General features: G+C 41.4%; 1 protein-coding gene across 3 annotated transcripts in view; it reads right to left on the bottom strand.

The window, feature by feature from the left end:
- CDH8 (cadherin 8) overlaps window positions 1-23,269 on the bottom strand; it is a 632,421-nt gene that overhangs the window by 208,640 nt on the left and 400,512 nt on the right. For all 3 annotated transcript variants that reach the window (XM_089689822.1, XM_089689824.1, XM_089689823.1), the window contains exon 5: window positions 6,856-7,023. In XM_089689822.1, the coding sequence (XP_089545948.1) occupies window positions 6,856-7,023 (168 nt within the window). The remainder of the gene's footprint in view (window positions 1-6,855; window positions 7,024-23,269) is intronic.

A 23,269-nucleotide genomic window follows, 5' to 3' on the forward strand; every position in this document is an offset into this window, starting at 1 on the left:
GTATTGCCTGATGAATGTCATGGAGGAGAGAAGTTTCATCATGCTGCAATGCAAAGCATCATGGCCGTGGCATGTTTATACCACTGTACAGCTGCCTTTACAGCTTAGAAGAGGGTAAATTGGTGGAGCCGTAAAAATGTGGCCTCTTTTTGCCACCCCCCAACTACAAGTGTAAATTAAGCCTAACATCTCTCTTTACAGTTTATCTGATCAACATGTGGAAGAGATCAGAGGCAACATAAACACATGAAGAATACATACAAGATATATATATATTTTTTTTTTTTTGCAGAGTCTTTACTTGCTGAACATAACTGACAAGGAAATCTCCCTAGTGTTTCATCATATACTGTATCATTGTTCAGAATAAAAGTGGACCTTTAGGTGTGAACTGTGTGGCTGTCCAATACCCACGTACAGTGAGCTTTGACATTTTTCCTAGGCAAAAAATCTGTAGACGTAGCATCTGATTTTGATGCAGTGAAGCAAAACTCTTTGAATTATCAGAAAATAAGACTCAGAAAATGAATACAACTGATCGACCTCAAACACTCTTCCGAGCATACCAAATTCACCTTGAACCAGGAGTTGAAAATGATTTTTGATATCTAGTGGTTTTTTTTGTTATTTAGCATAAAAAAAAATCCACCTCTTTGAATTAGAAGGTAAAAGGCCTGAACGCTTCAGATATGGTAATGATTTCCTTCTTGAGTATGTTAATATTTGTTGTACAAGGGATTATTTCCGCAGACCCTGCAGCTGTTATCTTACCCCAAAGTAACATTTAAAATGACTGTATCCTTTGTTTTCCAAGATAATGCATATTTAAAATGGAACTGAAGTGGAAATATCAAAGATGTAATATGACCACAGAACTCTAGATCTGCTCATCTATAATACTGGAGTAGCTAAGTTGTGTGTTCCCAATAAATGAATTTAGTTAAAGGAAAAAATGGGGTTGTGCGCTTTTACTGTTTTCTCAAACTGAATGAAAGAAAAAAATCACAGTAATATGTGCCAGAAACCCATGCAATGTGCAGCTGTTTTTCATTTTCAAAAACAGGCGATATTGGGCGATGTCTATCTCTCTACCCCTCGCCCCCTCAGTCTGCGATCGCATCACCAGCCTACTAAGTGACATATCGGACTGGATGTCACTCCACTTCCTCAAACTCAACCTTTCCAAAACTGAGCTTCTAGTATTCCCCCCAGCCCGTGCCCCCCCTGACTTCTCCATCAAGATCAACAACACTACCATCAATCCCACCCCTCACGCCAGGGTACTAGGTGTAATTCTAGACTCCAAATCTGTCCTTTCAGCCCCAGGTCCAATCACTGACAAACTCATGTAGACTTCACCTCCGCAAAATCTCCAAGATAAGACCGTTCCTAACCTCGGAAACCACTAAGCAACTCATTCACTCCCTTATTATATCTCGCCTTGACTACTGTAACTCCCTCCTCATTGGCTTAATTCATCGCAGGCTATCCCCACTCCAGTCCATCATGAATGCTGCTGCCAGACTCATTCACCTTACTAACCACTCTGTATCTGCCACCCCTCTCTGCCAATCCCTCCACTGGCTTCCAATTGCCCAACGGATAAAATTCAAAACACTATGACATACAAAGCCGTTCATAGCACTGCCCCTAATTACATCGCCGACCTTGTCTCTAAATACCACCCAAACCGTACTCTCCGCTCCTCGCAAGACCTCCTACTCTCTAGCTCCCTTGTCTCCTCCTCCCATGCTCGTCTCCAGGATTTCTCAAGGGCTTCACCCATTCTCTGGAACTCCCTACCTCAAGCTATCAGGCTATCGCCTACCCTGCTCACTTTTAGGTGCACTCTGAAACTCATCTCTTCAGGGAAGCCTGCCCTGACCAAGGCTAACTACTGGAATCCCCTACTGTCCCAACCACTCCATCCTCCACAGCTAATTACCTCTTGTACCACTATCCCCTCCCTCCTAGATTGTAAGCTCCAAGGAGCAGGGCCCTCTAATCCCTGTTGTATTGAACTGTATTGTTACTGTATTGTCTCCCTCCATAATGTAAAGCGCTGAGCAAACTGTCGGCACTATATAAGTCCTGTATAATAATAATAATAATAATATTTTATTTATTTATTTATTGAGTTTATATAGCGCCAAAGGGTTTGCTCAGCGCTGTACAATAGAGGGGGGAAAATACATGAAACAGAACAGTAACATCAAACAGTACACAAGGGGTAAGAGGGCCCTACTCTTTCGAGCTTACAATCTAGGAGGGAGGGGGTAGAGGCACAGGAGGAAACGGCTGTGGGGGATGGAGTGGTAGGAGGAGGGAAGGGCAGCGGCTGTTAGGTGAGGGTGGGGTAGGCTTCCCTGAAGAGGTGGGTTTTCAGGGAGCGCCTGAAGGTGAGGAGGGAAGGTGACAGTCTGATGGATTGGGGTAGTGAGTTCCAGAGGATGGGGGAGGACCTGGAGAAGTCTTGCAGTCGTGCGTGGGAGGAGGAGACCAGGGAGCAAGATAGAAGGAGGTCCTGTGAAGAGCGAAGGGTACGGGTAGGGTGGTACCTGGGAATCAGGTCGGTGAGGTAGTTAGGGGCAGTAATATTACACTGATTTATAGGCATAACCATGTAGATAAGATGGTGTGGTAAAAAATGTGGTTCCTGCGGCATCTAAAGCCGGGTACCAAGGCCCTGGACTCCCCTCTTTCTCCACAGTAGTCCACCACAAAAATAATGGACTGACACCAAAGATGTACAACTCCAGCCAAGGTTTACTGCAAGACAGCACACAGCTTTTTCCCACCCAAAGCCATGCCACCAACATGTTTCACCCACAACAGGGAGCGATGCCTTTGGTGTGAGGCATGTTATTTGGATGGTAACACTAATTCTGGCCACACACACAACAATTTTAAAGCATTTTCAGCCACATTCAGCCTGAATAAATTTACAAAAATGGGGCATGGCCAAAACACAGTGACCTCATCACGCCTGACAGACTTTGCTGATCTATGCTGGATGCTAGCTGGGATCATTGATTTTATATGAGTAGTTTAATGATTTTTAATAAACATGTTTAAAGGGTTTTACACTATTGTGGGCTTATTTGTCTTTATATATGCATCCTGGTAACATCTTGGAGTAGGACTGGCTAACATCCTGGGCTCTGGACAGGAGCTGATCCAGTCGTTTTGCATGCACATGCTTAGCATGACCACTCCTTTTTAGGGAGTCCTGAGGCTTTGGTAAGCCTTTTACCTATGTGTGGGCATGATAGAATACTTCCCAGTGGAAGGGTGTGCGTTGTGACAATTGGTTCATACTGGAATCATTTGTATCACTACAGCACTGGAACTTTAATGTTGCATTGGGACTTTTTGAGCACACATTTGGATATTGTTGGATTTAAAGTCACATGTGTTTTAATTTATGCACATTTTGATTATTTTTTTATTTAATTTCTTTTTTTATAAGTTCACTATTGTCTTATACTGTATACTATGTGATCACTATTGAGATCTTTATAACATTGGTATGATTGTTATTTATGTATTTACTTATTGAGTACTGAATAATTGTTTTTGTAGTTGGAATAACTCAGAGCTGTACCATTTACAAAATCGACCAATGAATTCAACTAACCAATTTATCAATACTGTGAAAAGATCTAAAGTTGTAGTATTCATGCACATGGGTGTAAAAATACACTGCATTTAGATCCATACGGCAAATAGTTTTACTGATCTGAACTCAGCAGTATTTTTTGCTATGCGCCCATTACCACTGCTGCAACTTAGTCTGTAGGGTTTGGCTGCGTAAACCAGAACTGTCTGTATTGTATACAGTATACATGTAAATGTGCAGGGGGTGCAGCGCTGTGGAATCATAAATAATGCATAAAACATAAATGAATAAAATGCTAAAATTGCTTTAAAAACAAGTGTCTCAGTGTGCATAAATTATTGTACATAACACACTATGGTGCAAAACACAATAAAGTGCAAAGGGTGAAGTCCACACATAAGTTATTCCTGTCGCTGCGTCGTGACTAATCAGTAATAGTAGTGAGTGCCCAGTCCACAATACCCCAGTGGGTTGAGTGCTGAGAGGATCATAAAGATCTCTATGATGAATTCAAAAAGTGGTGATATCCAAACTGATAAAAGACTGTGCACTCACCAGATGCGCAATCAATATGCGCATGTAAGAGATAACCCCTCTTAAGGTTTGAATCCAGGAATCCCTCTGGAATGTGGTCTGGTCTATTCCCGTGCTCTGCTCACTCAGTTATCAAGCATGGCTCTGTCCTCCTTAGACTTGATTCTGTAGGTGGTAGGAAGCTCACAAGGAGCCCCAGAAAGAAAGGAGGCCCAATAGCGTGATACTGCTTGATAATAATAATTTATTCCATCCAGCAAGCATGGGAGTAAAAAAACAGTTACTGACCAGATAATCCAAGGTGGCCACCGGGACCCACGTGGTAACGGCGGCGGCGTGACGTCACTGCTCTGTAGCTCCCCTCTGACGCATTTCGTGCCACTGCACGTATTCATAGCATTTTATTCATTTATGTTTTATGCATTATTTATGATTCCACAGCGCTGCACCCCCTGCTTATATATCTGTTTTGAGGTTGTTTGGACTTAGCCATATGTACCTCTGTCACTGTCTATTAAATTTGGAGCCAGGAGGAGACGTAAACACAAGCCACGCACAGTCAGCGGCGGCATCCCAGACACAGAGAGGCCTTGTGAACAAATTACTGAAGCCTGAAGCTTTTCCTATGCCTACATATTGTTAATGTTTACATCTCCCCCAGCCCTAAATGACTCAAATGATTAATTTATTATTCAGCAGCAGAAACACAGATACAGAATAACCTTGGCCTTCAGCTATTTATGAGTGCTAGCTGCGGTCATTCTTTGGCCATGCTGCTCCATTCTGCCTAATGGCTGACTCATTCAAGTCATTCAGGGCTGGAGGAGATGTAATAAACAAAGTGAGCCCATACAAGCTACTTGGACACATCTCAGCTCATAACAAGTTGAGATGCACTATGAATCATTTCGTATGCAGAATTTTGCTGACAGCTTTTGCTAAATTAAATTGCCTGTGTACATGAGGCCTTAGTGGTAAGATCCTTTGGTTGTTTTTGCAACTGAAAAATAATTGTGTGCAGCCAGCAAGAGAGTTTAGTAGAGAGACATAAGGGACATGATGAATAGAAATTGGGACAAAGTACACATAGTTATAAGATGTAAACAACTGCAAAGCCATGTGACCTTTACTCATTTATATGATCATTGGACTGCTTGGTGATACCAATATTATTATTATTTTTTTCTATTTTCATAGTTGTATTTTGATGGGGTTTTTTCAGCCATTACGGCGGGGTGTCTAAATATTGCTGCACAGCCCAATAGGCAACCAAGTTAATCCCAGTGCTCTTAGTAATCAGCGCTCAGTAACAAACCTGGTCGGACATGCTTCTTTCTTCCTCTGCAGTTCTGAGGACACATTATTATGGGTGTGACTGGTACTTCACCACCATAAAGCACTTGAGAAATCAGTCACAACTCATAATGTTTTTTTCTTCGAATTAAGGATGCAAACAACACTACATTTGGGATCATGTTTTTTCTTGTAGTCAGAAAGCTCATTTATTCTTGGAAGATTCCAATGGTCGTGCCAACCTGCCTTAGTTCCTGTTTTTGTTCCTGCCTGTCTGGAAGCCTCTGCCCAAATGTTACAGCTCCTCCTGCTGCAATAATCAATCAAAGTCAGACCTTATATTTTCCAATTTAGATATACATGCATTGTATTAAATGTTCAATGTGTGAGTATGATAGCACTGGACGAACAGAGGTGAAGCTTGGTACTGGTGGATATATAGCAGGGGCGGACTGACAACTCATGGGGCTCCCAGGCAATATGGGATCATGGGGCCCCTGTGTCCTTGCCCAAACTCAAAAAAACCAATGAGAAAGGTACCAGGGGCATCTCATGGGGCCCCCTACTGACTCCGGCCCTCGGGCAGTGCCCGAGTTTCCAAATGGTCAGTCCGCCCCTGATATATAGTGAAGTGAGTCCTCCTTCAAAGGGGCGAATACACAATGACAGTGTAGTGTAGATAGACCTTGTTTTGGTCCTGAGATGTTGCCTTTCTGATTTTGACAAAAAGAATGCTCGGCAGATGACAAACTCTGGGGTGGGTATTAAAGAGCGTCCAGTAAAACAAGTTCATACCACTCAAGGGTCTATTTGAAATGTGTCTTGGTTAAGGGCATTAGGTAAAGCCAGTGCATTTTGAAGGAAAAACTCTAAAGTTGATGTGATTAGAACTGAGATGAGGTGCAATTGGAGACCTATAATGGGACTTGATAAAGACTGTCAAATCCTATCACCTTTCCAACTAACGGCATGAAACCATGGAACCCAGTTCATGATTCTAATACTGCTTCAGCCCTGAAGAAGGAGGAGGCTTTTCCCCCAAATGTGTTGGCTTTATTTGATGCTCTTAAGCAATAAATATTTCAAATAGACCGTTGAGTAAGATGAACTTTTGCATGTGATGCTCATTAATACTCAACCCAATGCATTGCATTAAGTCATCCCATTCACCTTGAATGGATGGCTAATGCACAGTAACGAACCAAAAAATAGACACGCATCAGCGCAGAGCACCACAACACACAGTTACTGCCGTGATGATTCTTGTTCAAAAGCCCTGTTACAGAGTGTCTCCCAACTGCATTGTCACATACTCTAGAGAATACAACTACAAGGGGCTAAGTTACATTGGGTAGGTTCACTACATTCCTGATGCAAAATTTTCTTAAACAAATCTTAAATGTACTTACTCATTGAAAACTTTGGGGGATTGTCATTGACGTCGGTGAGGGTGACAGTAACCGTTGTTGTTCCTGAGAGGCCACCCATGTGACCGCCCATATCCTTGGCTTGAATGACCACAAGATATTCCTCTCTGGCTTCTCGGTCCATGTTGGGTAGTGCTGTTTTAATGATTGCTGGAAAAGAATAAAGAGTCCTTAGGAAAAGTTTTTTTTTTGTTTTAAGCAATCTAAGAAGATAACAGCACAGCAACTCCTGTAGAAAAGCAAAACCTTTAGGACTGATCTTTATACATTAATTAGTTACTATTGGAATACAGTGTTCATGTATTTTATGCATCAACTACATCAGTATTCAGTAGAGATATTTTCTTTAACCAGCAGATGGCATTGTTTATACGTTTGTAGCTGCACCTATGGTAAACTCTATGTCTTTTCACTAAATAAAGTTTCCTGTTTTCTGGTTGCAGTGAAACAGAAAAGCACATGTGGACTGTGCACTGTCTGTTCTATAGGACTTTATATAGAATTTCTAACAATTACTGAATAATATGACACCAAACTGTATTTTTTTACTCCAAAAAGTACTATACTTGGTATTTCTCTCAGCCTCCATCAGATATCCAAATTATTTTTTTTTCTACTGTGATCTTCCAGTTAGAGGGTTGCTACATTTGTTCTCGATGGTCCCACTGTATGTAGGAAAGCATCCAACCTCTCTTGCTCACTCCTGAGCAGGGGCGGACTGACCATTTGGAAACTCGGGCACTGCCCGAGGGCCCGGGGTCAGCAGGGGGCCCCATGAGATGCCCTTGGTACCTTTTTCATAGGCTTTTTTGAGTTTGGGCAAGGACACAGGGGCCCCATGATCCCCTATTGACCAGGGGCCCCATGAGTTGTCAGTCCGCCCCTGCTGCTGAGATGGTCTAAGGACCATGGACAATGGAATTTGCAGTGTGCATAGAACAGTTCACATGACTGCAACTGACATACACTGCTCATTCCAAACAAATGGAAGTGACAGGGAAAAGCAGAAAGTCAGGAGATCACAGAGGTCATTACAAGGAGGCAGAAAACACAGTAAGACATGATTTAATGAAAAATACATTACAGGACCATTAAGTAGTGGATGCTTATAGATTTTTTTTTTTGGAGAATAAGGATATTGTTTAGTATCACTTTAATGTCCAGACTGGTTAAACCTCAAACATGGATGTACATAATGAAAAGTGCACTCATAAATCAAAAACAGTTTGCATTTAAAAGGGAATTATAGTCTACTTTAGATGTACAGCATGAAAAAATGTGATCAGCTATATTAGGTACTGGGACACCTACAGTTGTGCTCAAAAGTTTGCATACCCTGGCAGAAATTGTGACATTTTGGCATTGATATTGAAAATATGACTGATCATGCCAAAAAATGCTCTTTTATTGAAGGATGCTGATCATATGAATACATTTATTATCAAATAGTTGTTTGGCTCCTTTTTAAATCATAATGATAACAGAAATCACCCAAATGGCCCTGATCAAAAGTTTACATACCCTGGAATGTTTGACCTTGGTACAGACACACAAGGTGCCAATTAGAGGTTAATGTCCCACATCTGTGGCTTTTTAAATTGCAATTAGTGTCAGTGTATAAATAGTCAGTGAGTTTGTTAGCTCTTACGTGGAAGCACTGACTAGGCTAGATACTGAGCAATGGGGATCAGAAAAGAACTGTCAAAAGTCCTGCGTAACAAGGTAATGGAACTTTATAAAGATGGAAAAGGACATAAAAAAGCATTTTTTTGGCATGATCAGTCATATTTTCAATATTAATGTCAAAATGTCACAATTTCTGCCAGGGTATGCAAACTTTTGAGCACAACTGTATGATGCATATATTTGTACAGGGTGAGAGACTCACTGGGGTTGATTTTTTTAAAACTGGAGAGTGCAAAATCTGGCACAGCTCTTCATAGACACCAAAGATCCATTATCTCCTGCGCTCAAAGACTCAGATCAAACAGGCGTTAGTGACAAGCAGCGTGTTGTGTGTTCATCCGCTGGTGATCAGAGGTTGTGCAGCTCTAACATGAAGCTGGGGAAGCTAAAAAGGCTGAACTGCTGTAATCCTGACACTCAGTGGCTGAATATCTCCTTGCCATGGGAACTCTGCCATACTGAAGTCTCTATCTGCTCAACCCAGCTCTGGTGAAGAAGGGAGCACCCTTCGAAACGCGTTAGCCTTCACCCCCCCCCCCTTTTTCGATTTACCTGTAACCCTGTTTGGATTATGGTTACTTATGCCTGTTATACCATCACTTTGTGATTATATTTCCTTATTAATAAAATCAGTCACTATTTACTGAGGTAATGCGCAAGGTTTGTGTGCTCTTTCTCTCATCTTCCTCTGCAGCTCTTCATAGAAACCAATCAGCTGATTGGCTACCACGCACAGCTGCACAAGATTTTGCACTCTCCAGTTTTAGTAAATCAACCCCACCAAGTTCTAAAAAGGTGCCACAAAAAAAATAATAGTGAAGGCAGCTATCCCTGACCTCTTCTTTTTATAATGCTAGTTCCCTGGCTGTTATTCTGGTGCTTTCGCTTCAATGTTGTATGGGAGGAAGTGTTGAGATAAATTCTGACATTCTAACACTCTTTTATGAAATGCTTGTTCAGGCCTGAGATTCAAAATTTAGACCCATCCAGGCAACTACAATGTTTAGACGTAAGTCCCAAATGGTTACCTCCATACTTCTCTTATGATAGGTTCACTTGAAGCAAGCGTGCACCTGCAAAAAAGTCAGCCATTGCAATTCATGACTTCCTGTGCTGACAGATTGTCTATAAAAGAGAAGTATGACCAAAGCTTGTTTGGCCATACTTCTCTTGTAGGTAACAGGAGTGCACTTACTTTTGAAAGTGAGAAAGCATGGCAGTTAATTACACAGAATTGCAAGGAATGCAGAGTGCATTCCTGAGCAATTCCTGGTGTGAACTGACACTTGGAGAAGATTTCTCTTACTTAGGGACAGCTATGTAAACCTTAGAAGCAGATAGAGAGAAGGGCACATCTTATGGCAGGTAAAACAATTGCATTTTTTTCTGTTTCTTCAACTGTGTGCCTGAACTTTTATTTTCCCTTTTGACTGAAATATCAATATATGACAATAAAATCAGGGAGTACAGTGTTTCTCAAAATGCCCCAGGCAGACATGTTACATTCAGATGATTGGGTTAAAGTAGAACTATAGGCAAAACTTTTTTTTTTTTTAACCTCCCTAGCTGTCTGATGATGTCAGTATTTCTGTGCTCAAAGCGGTACATTTTTTTGCATAGAAATATGTAGTTTTTTTATTGTAGGCCTGTAATTTTTAGGAATAACTCACTGAAATCTGTCCGAACAAGAGTCTAGTAAACATCCCGGGTATGATAAAATTTGAAACACGAAATCATAAATTATAATTTAATAAATAATCATAAAAAATAATAATATAATAATAATAATAAATTTAATAAAATAATATAATCAAATCAAAAACACTGAAATGTGAAATATAGCACCAAGTTCGCTGAGCAAAGTCGCAAAATCGTTTTCAGTGTCTGATGAGGAATTTCCCCCACGAATCATTATCACTCAATTCTGCAAGTGGTTCTGATTTACTATCGCTGTTCTCTAGCTGGTCTAAAACCGATTTTGACCCAAAGGGACGCTTTTTGTACGCCATGGACGTTTCTCATTTTCCAGGCAGAATGGGTGGTAACAATGCAGGCAGGGCACAGGACAAAGCACTCGGGACAAAATGTATGTGAAATGGTTTGATACAGGACTGGAATACTATGTGATTTTAGTGTATTTAGTGAATGTCACTTTTTGACATTTTTAAATTTCCCGCCAGTTCCGTCCCTGTACATCCCGACGTCGCAGGGGAGGGAACCCAGAAGGCGGATGCCGGCATCCGCCAGAGGACATTACAGGGGACACTGCAGGAGGGACATCGCAGGACAAGGTAAGTGCAGAAGAGATCCCGGAGCAGCGCTGCAAGGTATTCCCGAGTGTAGCTCGGGGTTACCGCTTGTGGTACTGAAACTTTACCCCACGCTACACTCGGGAATACCACCAGGGGGGTTCATTTTGCATAGAGTAAGTCAGGGTTATAACCCCTGCAGATTTTTTTGTGTCCCATTGCAGAGATTTCCCTTCACTTTCTGCCCCATAGCCAAACAGGAAGGGAGAGGAAATCCCTGCAAATTAAGGGAATTCCTTGGGGGTCACCAGAACTATTGTCCCCTCTATTTTCTCTCTATTACTTTTCTGGGGACAACCCATAATTTTGGATCAGTAGATCGCTGATGCTATGCAGGTCTCCGCAGACCTGTCAGAATATCTGGTTGCCATACTGGATGTACAGGATGTATGGGGTGTACGCAGGGGAAGACTGACAACTCATGGGGCCCCCGAGCAATAGGGGATCATGGGGCCCCTGTGTCCTTGCCCAAACTCAAAAAAGCCTATGAAAAAGGTACCAGGGGCATCTCATGGGGCCCCTTACTGACCCCAGGCCCTCGGGCAGTGCCCGAGTTTCCAAATGGTCAGTCCGTCCCTGGGTGTACGGGATGCACTAGATGTATGGGGTGTACGGGATGTACGGTCAAGCAGATATGCTAACAGGAAGCTTCAATGAACTACCATAGCGCTCTACAGCACCGTGGTAGTTCATTGAAAACTAAAATCCCACAGCCACTAAGGCTGTCAGGACTTGTAGGCACTGATTCCCAGAACACTGTGAATGAGTGATGTGGCTGTGTGGGCGGCGCTGTTTTCAAATCTGACAGATATCACCGGGAAACTTCTCCCCGTACTATCTGTCAGAGGGAGGGGAGAAGTGGGCGTGGCTATGGGAACATGTTACATGCTCCACCCTAAAGACAGGTGGAACATGTAACATGTTCCCATAGGTGAACTCATCCTTTAAGTTGGCTAATGCAAATGTTGCTACTAAATTTGGTTTTGGTTTAGGAAAACCCATTTTAGGGGACATATCAATGGACAAAATGGAAACGCCATGTTTAGTCTCCTCTGTGTACAATATTTGCTTCCTCAGGGGTGGTATTAACTTAAATTAACTTAACATATCCTTTAAATCACAATTCACAACACACTAAAATCAGGATCCTCCATTTGAAGAAAAGTGACAAATATTTTTAGATGAGTTTAATTACATTTTTAAATTAAAGTCACATGACTAACAAAGATCCTTTTGTAACTCTGTGTGAATTTACCCCAATTTCTCATAAATAGATGCACTAAACCCTCAACTAATTTAAGCTAAGAGCTGGATCAAATTTAAAGTGGAACTTAAAACTCTCAATCAACATGGACTATTTTGAATCTGTATACTGCTAGCATTAGTAAATAGCAAAGTATATCATATTTACTTTTAAAAAAAAAAAATTCTGCAGTTATTTCCTGCTTTCCATGCCTAGGCAAATAATGTCATACATCCCAGGAATCCTCAGGAAGGATGGAGGGGTTTTCTCAGATAAGCACACCCTCCTGCCTGCATGCCTGAGCTAAGGGTACTGAATGCTACATGAATTCTCTGCCCTTACTCAAGATGGCCATGGTCAGAAATGATAGAAAGTGTTTTTCAAAGTGATTTCTCAGTAAAATAATGCATGGAGATATGGATGAATGAGGGAGTTTGCTTTGATTATTAAAAATTAATTAAATAGCACTTTTGGTTTGTGGTGTTCAGATACAGTGTACAGTAGTTCTGCTTTAAACACAGTTCAAACACAGTCAAATTCCAAAACAAATAAATTATATGATCCAACCTAGGTACATACTGTATATACACGTATTATAAATCCATCCCTCATTAAGAAAATGCTAGAGGACCACATAATGTTCATAAGCGTGCAGAGTCAACTTGCAAAAGCAACCAATCTGCAAATACTTGCACAATTAAAGTTAATCAACATCAAATTTGCCACCGTCAATCTAAACAGTGTGTCAAATCTTGTATGCAACTCAGACATTAAAGTATATGTGAACCCTTAGCCTGTCAATAAAAACTCATTCAGTTAAAAATAGAAGTGAAAGGCAAAATGTACATATATACAGTGAAGGAAATAAGTATTTGATCCCCTGCTGATTTTGAAAGTTTGCCCACAAATAAATTATCAATCTAAAAAATTGAATGGTAGTTGTATTGTAACACTGAGAGACAGAAGAGCAACAAAAAATTCAAAAGAAATGCATGTCTAACAAATTGTGCATTGATTTGCATGTTCATGAGGGAAATAAATATTTGATCCCCTTCACAAAATATGACTTAGTACTTGGTGGCAAATCCCTTGTTGGCAATCACAAAGGTCAGACGTTTCCTGTAGTTGGCCACCAGGTTTGTACACATCTCAGGAGGGATTTTGGTCCACTCCTCTTGGCAGATGCTCTCCGAGTCATTAAGGTTTGGTGGCTGACGTTTGGCAACTCAAACTTTCAGCTCCCTCCACAGATTTTCAATTGGATTAAGGTCTGGAGACTGGCTTGGCCACTCCAGGACCTTAATGTGCTTCTTCTTGAGCCACTCCTTTGTTGCCTTGGCCATGTGTTTTGGGTCATTGTCATGCTGGAACATCCATCCACGACCCATTTTCAATGCCCTGGCTGAGGGAAGAAGGTTCTCACCCAAGATTTAATGGTACATTGCCCCCTCCATCGTCCCCTTGATGCGGTGCAGTTGTCCTGTCCCCTTAGCAGAAAAACACCCCCAAAGCAGAATGTTTTTCCCACCATGTTTGACAGTTGGGATGGTGTTCTTGGGGTCATAGGCAGCATTCCTCCTCCTCCAAACACAGCAAGTCGAGTTGATGCCAAAAAGTTTGATTTTGGTATCATCTGAGCACAACACTTTCAACCAGTCCTCCTCTGCATCATTCAGATATTCAGTGGCAAACTTCAAATGGGCCTGGACATGTTTTTTCTTGAGCAGAGGGACCTTAGGGGCACTGCAGGATTTCAATCCTTGTCGGCGTAGTGCGTTACCAATTATTTTCTTGGTGACTGTAGCCCCAGCTGCTTGTAGATCATTGACAAGATCCTCACGTGTAGTTCTGGGATAATTCCTCACTGTTCTCATGATCATTGACACTCCACGAGGTGAGATCTTGCATGGTGCACCAGACCTAGGGAGTTGTTTTGTGTTTCCTCCATTTGAGAATGATTGCACCAACTGTTGTCACATTCTCACCAAGCTGCTGGGCGATAGTTTGGTAGCCCAGTCCAGGCCTGTGTAGGCCTACAATCTTGTCCCTGACATCCTTGGACATCTCTTTGGTCTTTGCCATGGTGGAGAGTTTGGAATCTGATTGTTTGATTGCTTCTGTGGACATGTGTCTTTTATACAGGTAACGCAATTAGATTATCAGCACTCCCTTTAAGAGACGGCTTCTAATTCCAGTTTGTTACCTGTATGAAAGACACCGGTAGCCAGAAATCCTGTTGAATGATAGGGGATCAAATACTTATGCACTGATGTGCATGTTCATGGGGTACATGAGCCAAAACATACAGTATAAGCCTTCCATTCCATTGGAGGTTATTATGTAGCCAATAAAGTATTCACATTTTTGGATGATACTAAGTAGCCGGCTTCTTTTTGTTGGACAGACAACTTGTGGGGTGTGATGCTCTCCAGCCTGAGCACTGGTAATCTAGTCCTGATAGTCCGAAAGGTCTTCATGTGTATGTTGTTGTCCTACACCAGAATTCTCCTCCTAACCACCACCTTCAGTGGTGGATTTCCTGATATGTTGTGCTACACCAGAATTCTCCTCCTATACATTCACTTCTAGGGTAGTACTTCCTAAAGTGTTTCAGAACTCCATCCAGAATCTTTCTTCTATTAACTCACTTCTACAGATAGTCTTTCCTTGTATACTTTGAAGTTGCACCGCGTTCATCCTCTTCTTCACCATTTCTGGGTGTAGTGCTAACTGCTGTTGTGTTTTGGTTTTACAGCTAGATCTTTCTTCTATAATCCCACTTCTGGAGGTAGTAGTTTCTAATTCATTTTGGAGGTATTCATTCATATTTCTATCCACCCACCTCCAGAGGTAGTACTTGCTGTATTTTATAGCTCCTTTGCAATCCTCCTCCTATCACTTCACTTCTAGGGACAGAACATCCCAATGTGTTTGGGGGCTGTATTTGCCTCCTATACACTAACTAGCTGGGGGTACATTATGTTGTGTTTCACAATTCCACTGGTATACTCCTTCTATCTAGGTCCTTCCGTTGGTAGTATTTCCTGCTGTGCTTTGGAGCTCTGCTGGGATCCTCTTGCTATCTACTCCCTTCCATCAGTAGAACTTCCTCACTTTCAGGGGTAGTGCTTACTGACATGTTTCATAGCTCCACTGGGATCCTCATAAAATACACTCCTTCTATTGGTAGTACTTTATGATATGCTTTGAAGCTCCACTGGGATCCTCTTAAAATCCACTCCTTATGTTGGTAGTACTTTATGATATGCTTTGAAGCTCCACTGGGATCTTCCTTATATCCAATCACTTCCATTGGTAGTACTTTATGATGCGTTTCATAGCTCTGATTGGGTCTTCCTTCTCTGACGTCACTCCCAGGGATAGTACTTCTTAATGCGTTTTGGTGCTGTGCCGAGATCTGCATCTTCTGCACTCATTTACAGGGTTGTTACCTCCTGATGTGCTTTGGAGCTCTGTTGGGATCCTTCTTCTATCCACCATCTTCTATTGATAGTACTTTCTGATATGTTTCAAAGCTTCTCTGCAATCATCCTCTGTGCACTCACTTAAAGGGGTAGTACATCTTACTAATAGGTCTCGAAACACCTCTGGGATCCTTAAATCCACCCATTTTTGGTGATTATATTTCTGATGCGTTTCAGAGCCCTGCTACCCTGATTGCCTTGATTACTGAATTGTGTGAATCTCCAAGGATCGGTTAGCATATGCATATTAACATATGCAAAATAATAAAAAGCCTTCAATTTTTTGAAAAATATGAGATTTGAGCACGAATAGATTTGCTCATATCTAGCACTTAATCAAGTTTTTTGAATTAAAGTTTTTAAGGCATCTTCTCATAATGGAGGGAAATGATTCCACTACTTTTTTTCTGCACAGTATGTGCTTTACTTTGGGTACATTGTTTAACCTGAATTTTCTGCATCTAAGTACACTTCTTTAGAAACTGTCATTTACACCTTGAAATATTAAAGTTATAACAGCATTAAGTGCAAGAGTTTCTAACTTGAAAGAAGACAAATATACATTTTACACAAAGCCTTTCTTCTGTTGCATTAGTTGTGTGAAAAGCTTTTGTCGGATTGATGTCAAGATGTATTTTCTTCATTTTAAATTTTCAATTATTTAAAGCCAAACTCTATGCAGATATAAAAAGATACAAATGAATGCAGCTCCATAACTATTAATGTATGATCAAATGTATTTTTTTTAAATGTGAGCAGTTTAAGTATCTGAATTTGACCTGGTATCAGCCTCTTGCAGCCCCTGTACAGCAGGGCTGAAATGTGAGAGGAAAAAACAGCACAAGAAGCCAATCAGACCATGAGCTGAAAAGGTTCATGTTCATAGGAGGAAAAACCAGAATGTTAAGATCACTGTGCTGCTTCTTTTTTCATTGTCCAGTCACAGGCTGGGGGTGGGTCCAGGATAACCTGGACTCAGAGGAAGTAGAAAGAATGATGTGTCCATCAGATTCAGGACATCCAGCAGCAGAAACTGAATATTACAGCAAAAGCTGTTTTTTTTAACTTTATCTTTTTATCTTGTTTTATCTTGTTTTTCTTTTGGCTTGAGAATTCCAGGGATGGCTATATTACACTGTTCAACAAATTTTTATTTTTTGCCAGTTTTGGAAACAAAAGGATCCATTTCTTAATGAATTTCACATTCTGAGTTCAAATATAACAATGAAATTTGTCAATTGGCTCTAGTTTTTCTGTAAACGGAAAGTTTTCTACTATAGGCGTAATGACTACATAATGCACAATAATTATATAGATAGATGTCTTTCCACAAATATAAAGCAAGCGATATTGACTACATAACAAAGCCTAACTGGCATAATATATTGCATAGGATTACCAAGAAAAATTATAGCCATAAGCTAAGTTGAATCATTTTAATACTTAGGATTCTCACTAGTTTTGTCTTCAGTTTGTGTCGGTTTTGCTTCTCTTGGCTTTTCTCTTGTATTCGAGGAAAGGGCTATCTCTTACAACTGCACGTGACTACACGCTTCAGGTTCTTCCTCACTTGACTCAACCACAAAGGATTCTGGTGCTTTAGGAATTGGTAGCCCCTCTCCATGAGGAACTGGACGTATTGCCGATGGAATATTTGGATAGTGCACAGATAACTTTTTCTTCTTATTTAGCCCTTTTACAATTGGAGGCACCATACAAAAGTAACAATTACTAACATGATCTGTTGGCTCTCTCCAAATCATTGGCACAGCGAAAGGCATAAATGCCTTTTTTCCATTCAACCATTGCTCCAGTGTCGTCCCACAAGAATTGCAGCATATATGTGGTGCCCAGCTCTTGTCCTGGTCTCCTATCTTGCAGCCAAAATACAAGTTGTAGGCTTTCTTAATCATTCCTGTTATCCTCCTTTTTTGTGAGATAAAAGTTATTTCACCGCAGATATAGCAGAAATTATTTGCTTTATTCACACAAGTTCGAGGCATTACTGAGTAGCCTATACAAGCATAAAACGAAATGTAAAGACGCTGTCGAACTACAATCAGCTACAGATACTGCAGCTTTTATGCAGTGAAGTGATGCAATTAAAGGCTAATATTGCATCATCTCAGTATACATGCAATTTTCTATTGGTCACCAGTATCAATTGCGCAATATGCAGCTGAAGTTGCATCATAATTTTGAATGGCTTACGTCATTAGATGGGTGAATATATCATGGAAACTAGAGCCAATCAACATTTTTTAGGGTCATTTTCGTTTTCAGCACCCCAAAATTATGTAAGATTAGCTAATTTTATGCCCAAAACTTTTTACCTGTTGAACAGTGTTATACACTGCTCAAAAAAATTAAAGGAACACTTTGAAAACACAGATCTCAATGGAAAAAAATATTATGCTGGATATCTATACTGATATGGACTGGGTAATGTGTTAGGAATGTTAGGATGCCCCATTGTTTGATGGAAATGAAAATGACCGACCTACAGAGAAATGAGTTCAAAGACACCCTGAAAATCAAAGTGAAAAAATTATGCAACAGGCGAGTCCATTTTGCTTAAATTTCATTGCAGAAACTCAAAATGGTACTCAGTAGTTTGTATGTCCCCATGTGCTTGTATGCATGCCTGACAACGTCGGGGCATAGTCCTAATGATATGACTGATGGTGTCCTGGGGTATTTCCTCCCAGATCTGGACCAGGGCATCATTGAGCTCCTGTACAGTCTGAGGTGCAACCTGGCAGTGTTGGATGGACTGAAAAATGATATCCCAGAGGTGTTCTATTGGATTACTGTCAGGTAAGTGTGGTGGCCATTCAATGGTATCAATTTCTTCATGCTCAAGGAATTGTCTGCATACGCTCGCCACATGAGGCCAGGCATTATCGTGCACCAGGAGGAACCCAGGACGCACTGCACCAGGGTAAGGTCTGACAATGGGTCCAAGGATTTCATCCTGATATTTAATGGTAGTCAGAGTGCCATTGTCTAGCCTTTAGAGGTCTGTGCATAACTCCATGGATATGCCTCCCCAGACCATCACTGAACCACCAGCAAAATGGTTATGCTGAATGATGTTACAGGCAGCATAACGTTCTCCACAGCTTCTCCACACCCTTTCACGTCTGTCACATGTGCTCAGGTTGAATCTGCTCTCATTTGTGAAAAGCACAGGGTGCCAGTGGCAGACTTGACAATTCTGGTGTTCAATGGCAAATGCCAATCCAGCTCTATGGTGCCGGACAGTGAGCACAGGGCTAACTAGAGTACATTGGGTCCTCAGGTCACCCTCTTGAAGCCTGTTTCTGACTGTTTGGTCAGAGACATTGACACCAGTGGCCTGCTTGAGGTAATTTTGTCGGGCTCTGGAAGTGCTCATCCTGTTCCTCCTTGAACAAAGGGGCAGATACAAAGGTCCTGCTGATGGTCTAAAGAGCTTCTACTGCCCTGTCCAGCTATCCTAGAGTAACTGGCTGTCTCCTGAAATCTCCTCCATGCTCTTGAGACTTTACTGGGAGATACAGCAAACCAGCCAAAACTAGTGAAAAATAGTCAGAAAAGTTGAGTAGGGAAAAAATTGTCAGTGGCCTCCACCTGTAAAACCATTCCTGTTTTGGGGGTCATCTTATTGTTGCCCATCTAGTACACCTGTTGTTAATTTATTTAACACCAAAGCAGCTAAAACTGATTAACAACCATCTCTTCTACTTAGCAGACCAGATTAATATCCCAGAAGTTTAATTGACTTGATGCTGTGTTCCTTTAATTTTTTTGAGCAGTGTACATAACTTGGACCATTGTAACTATATATATATATATATTGTGACAGTATGAACGGCAAGGTGATAGAGGGACTCTATGTGTCACCTCGCATACGCTCATACCTGGCAGTTTAGGTGGAGTCCACTCCGGGTTTTTGGGGCCACAGTTGAGGAGGTGGGTCCGGACCAGAGTTTGGGCTCCATTGATGACCACCAACAGGTGATATAAAAAGGGCAGGGCTGGAGCAAGGAGTTGCTCGTGGCCTGGGACTCAGAGAGGTATTCTGAGAGAGCTGTGTGTGTACGATACCTACAAGAGGTTTGCTTTTGTTTTGTTTTGGGTGACAGGGAGAAGCCCTTCACCTCTGAGACAGGAAACATCTCCTGTTTAGTTAGTGCCTGGATGGCAAGGGTTTATTTTGATGTTTTGTTTATTTTGATATTTTTGCAAACCTTTTAAATAAAACTGACAACCAGTCAGATTTTGAAGAAAGCCTGCTGTGCGGTCTACCTTTTTCCCAGGGAAGGAGATCCCCCACCTGAGCTAACCCCACAATATATATATATATATGCCGTAACTGGCCAATGTCCATGGAAAGTAGACACTACTACCCTAGTGATCTCCACTTGCTTCCAGGTCTCGTGCTGAGTGGCCAGGAGAGAATGCTTTGCTTTTTCTAAATGACTGCAACGTATTCTCTGATTGGACAAGGTGGAGAGCGTGATGTCATCACCCTGCCTCTCCAGCTTGTCCATTCACAAAAAGCAAAGCATTCTATCAATGACACCCTTGCCAAGCAGCTTATCTCCTGTTGTTCAGTGACCAGGAGTTCAGCTGCTTGGTGTGGTAATGGGAAGTAAGTGGAGAATATTGGAGTAGCAGTGTCTACTACAGTGATTTCCAGCTTTAAGGGGGACAGGCCAAGTATGGTATATGCATACTTACATTCAGTGCTTCTTTTCAGCAGGAGTCTTGGGGGAATGCAGTTCCAGCATCTCCAACACAGAAAGATAGGTCATGGCAAGGAATGCTGGATTGTGCTGGAAGCTCTGTTGATGGTGGCTGCCCCATTATTGTCACTGGAGGGGATATACTTTTGAGCAGGGATCTATTGTTGCAGGGGAGGTCTATTGTTTCTGTTGGGGAATCTATAGTGGCTGAGGGTCAATTATTGCTGGGAGGGATCTAGTGTTAAGGGAGAGGTCTATTGATGCTGGCTGCCGGGTGATCTGTTGTTGAAGCAGGGGGTTGATTGTTGCTGAATGGATCTATTGTTGCTGGGGTAGTATTTTGTTGAGGATGGTCCATTGTTGCAGTGCATCTATTGTTGCTGGAGGGGTGTACTCTTGCTGGGGGGCGCCTGTAGTTGCTTGCTGCAGGGGATCTATTTTACTGCTTTTCTTGTCATCATAACAAATTCCATACAAATTACTTAGTTGCACAAAATGATACTCGGTTCTGTATTTTCAAAATGAGGCTGTTCTGGGAGGTGGGTAGGGGGTGGAACCAAGGGACGGTGCTCGGACGTGGGCAGGGGGCGGAGACAAGGGGTGAGAGACAAGGGGGCGGAGACAAGGGGTGACAAGGGGTGAAGAAGGGAGTTCTTGCACCTATTCTCTGAGAAAAAAAAACCTGGTTACATTGGTCTAAGCTGGACCAATGTAACTATTTGTAATAGAGCCATGCCTGAAATGATTCATTATGGCAGGAGACTGACTGTAGCTAAAGCAGCCTACACGACTGCAGTCAAGCCCAGATGCACGGGGACCTCAAATGCCTATTATTGAGCACAGTGAGTTATGGTTTCTCTTTTCCACCTCCTGGGATGTCATTGCCCTAATGAGAAAATATTACATTGCCTTATTGAAACAGCATCTAAAAAGTAAAGATATAGGGAGTCTGTTCTCTGGAATGCAGCAGGGGCTCCTTTAGATCTCTTTATTAGTTTACTACATGCCGGGCAGACTAAGAATATCCATGGAGCAAAGCAAATGTCAGCTTCACTTCCACTGAACCATCAATGGAGCTGATCTGCTAGCACTTATCACTGAACATTACATGGCGTTATAGTGGAACAGAACCTCTTTGGTGGCGGAAGACAAAAGATTATCTGTAAAGTCACACTACATTGGCTTTTGCGCGCTCTTCCAAATAGCTAATGTGATAATTACGATCTAGAGATCAGAATATTTCAAGCACATAGAAAAATGACACGTTACAGTTACTCCTTGCAGCTGATTATCTGTCATCTTTCTTAATTTTGTTAAAGTAGTTGGCCGTCTTTGATGGTCTTTCTGTAGGCTCAGCATTTTGCAGCGATGATGAAAATGAACGTGCGGTAAATGGAATTAAAATGGAAGTGATGGATGATGGATATGTACAGGCTAGAAACTTCCATGTGCTGTTTGAAGCTGGCCTGTTATCAGAAAATGAGTTGTACTGATGTTCTATAAAACTAATACTGTACATATAAAAATGTTAATGCTAAGCTCCGGGCAGATATAAATGAATGCAGCTCTGTATTTATCAATGCAGCTTTAAAGGGTTAGTTCACATGTACCAAAAAACTGCATAGGCAGGTAACAAACTGCTCAAGTTTGACTAAAGTTAGATAATGTCCTTGCTATAGGTGTAATAGGTTCTTTACGTATCTGCCGAAGCCTAATCAAAAAAACTCCCAGAATTGCCTTGTTGCTAGGACATTGCTAAGACTGTCCCAGCCACTACTGCTCACTCCCATCATCAGAGGAGTAAGTTCTCAAACCCTCTGCAAATGTATAGTCCACTATCTCCTCCATCACAGCATTTAAAGTAGAACTATGGCCTCCCATTAAAAATATGTACGGAAGCACTTTAATATAATTTGCATTTGCAGTCATCGGCACTTACATTCTACTCTTAGTCAACTTGCAAAGTACCACAAATATCTGTTGATCCTTTAAGAGATGTCTACCTAATGCAGCTTCCTGTGATGGGGTGACAACAATGCTGCACTGCTCCTGAATTGAGAGCAGAGTTGCCACTCTCAGTGGGGTGGAAAGATTTTCTCAGGAGGTGTGGTTTTTATAATTGTCACTGCTGATTTACAAGCCTGTCTTTTGTTAATCAGTACCTAGCCACACCCACTGCTTTATGGATTGGCAGCCTCTTTACTTTACTTTTGGGGCTAATTCATCCTGCATTGTAAAACTTCTGTCACTGCAAGGACACACAGGAAACAATTGTTTCCTATAGGTTCCATTCACATTGCAACACAGCCTAGGGCTGAACTGCAGTGTGCTCTGATAAAATGCAGACATGCTGCATTTTATCGCAGTGCACCGTACAGAATTGCATGGCAGTCTACAGCAGTGCAGCACATCATGCTGATGTACAGTGCCATGAATGAAGTGTACATTTTGTGCACTTCAAATAAAGTTTGTACATAACCAACAAAAAAAAAAGGGGAGCTGTGTAATGCACTGAATTTTGCACCACACTGCCCCCTACTGCAGGGATGAACAGACAGCTGCAGAAGCAGTAAAGCACTCCAGCAGCTGTCTGTTATAATTTAATTCTGCCTAAAGAAATATTTAATTGTTTTAATGTTTTATAAATATCATGATTAAGAGTTTATCTTGATATAAATAATCATATCAGTATGTGTTAGTTATTTACAACTTACATGCTCAGGCACTGCTTCTTTGCAGTGTTACACAATAGTTGCATTATGCAGCTCTTTTTTTGCAATGCTAATCTATGGATCAGCTTGATCATGAAAAATGAAAATAATGCACACTCTATGTGGCCAATATCGCAGCAGGTGTTAAAGAAGAAACTTTGATTTAATGAGATCCTTCTAGTTGCTAATTTAGAAATGTTGTTTTTATATAAAGATAAAAGACAACCGTGTA

Source organism: Staurois parvus, unplaced genomic scaffold, assembly GCF_062004578.1.
Source record: "Staurois parvus isolate SC_StPar_1 unplaced genomic scaffold, SC_StPar_1.0 ptg000498l, whole genome shotgun sequence".
NCBI lineage: Eukaryota > Metazoa > Chordata > Amphibia > Anura > Ranidae > Staurois > Staurois parvus.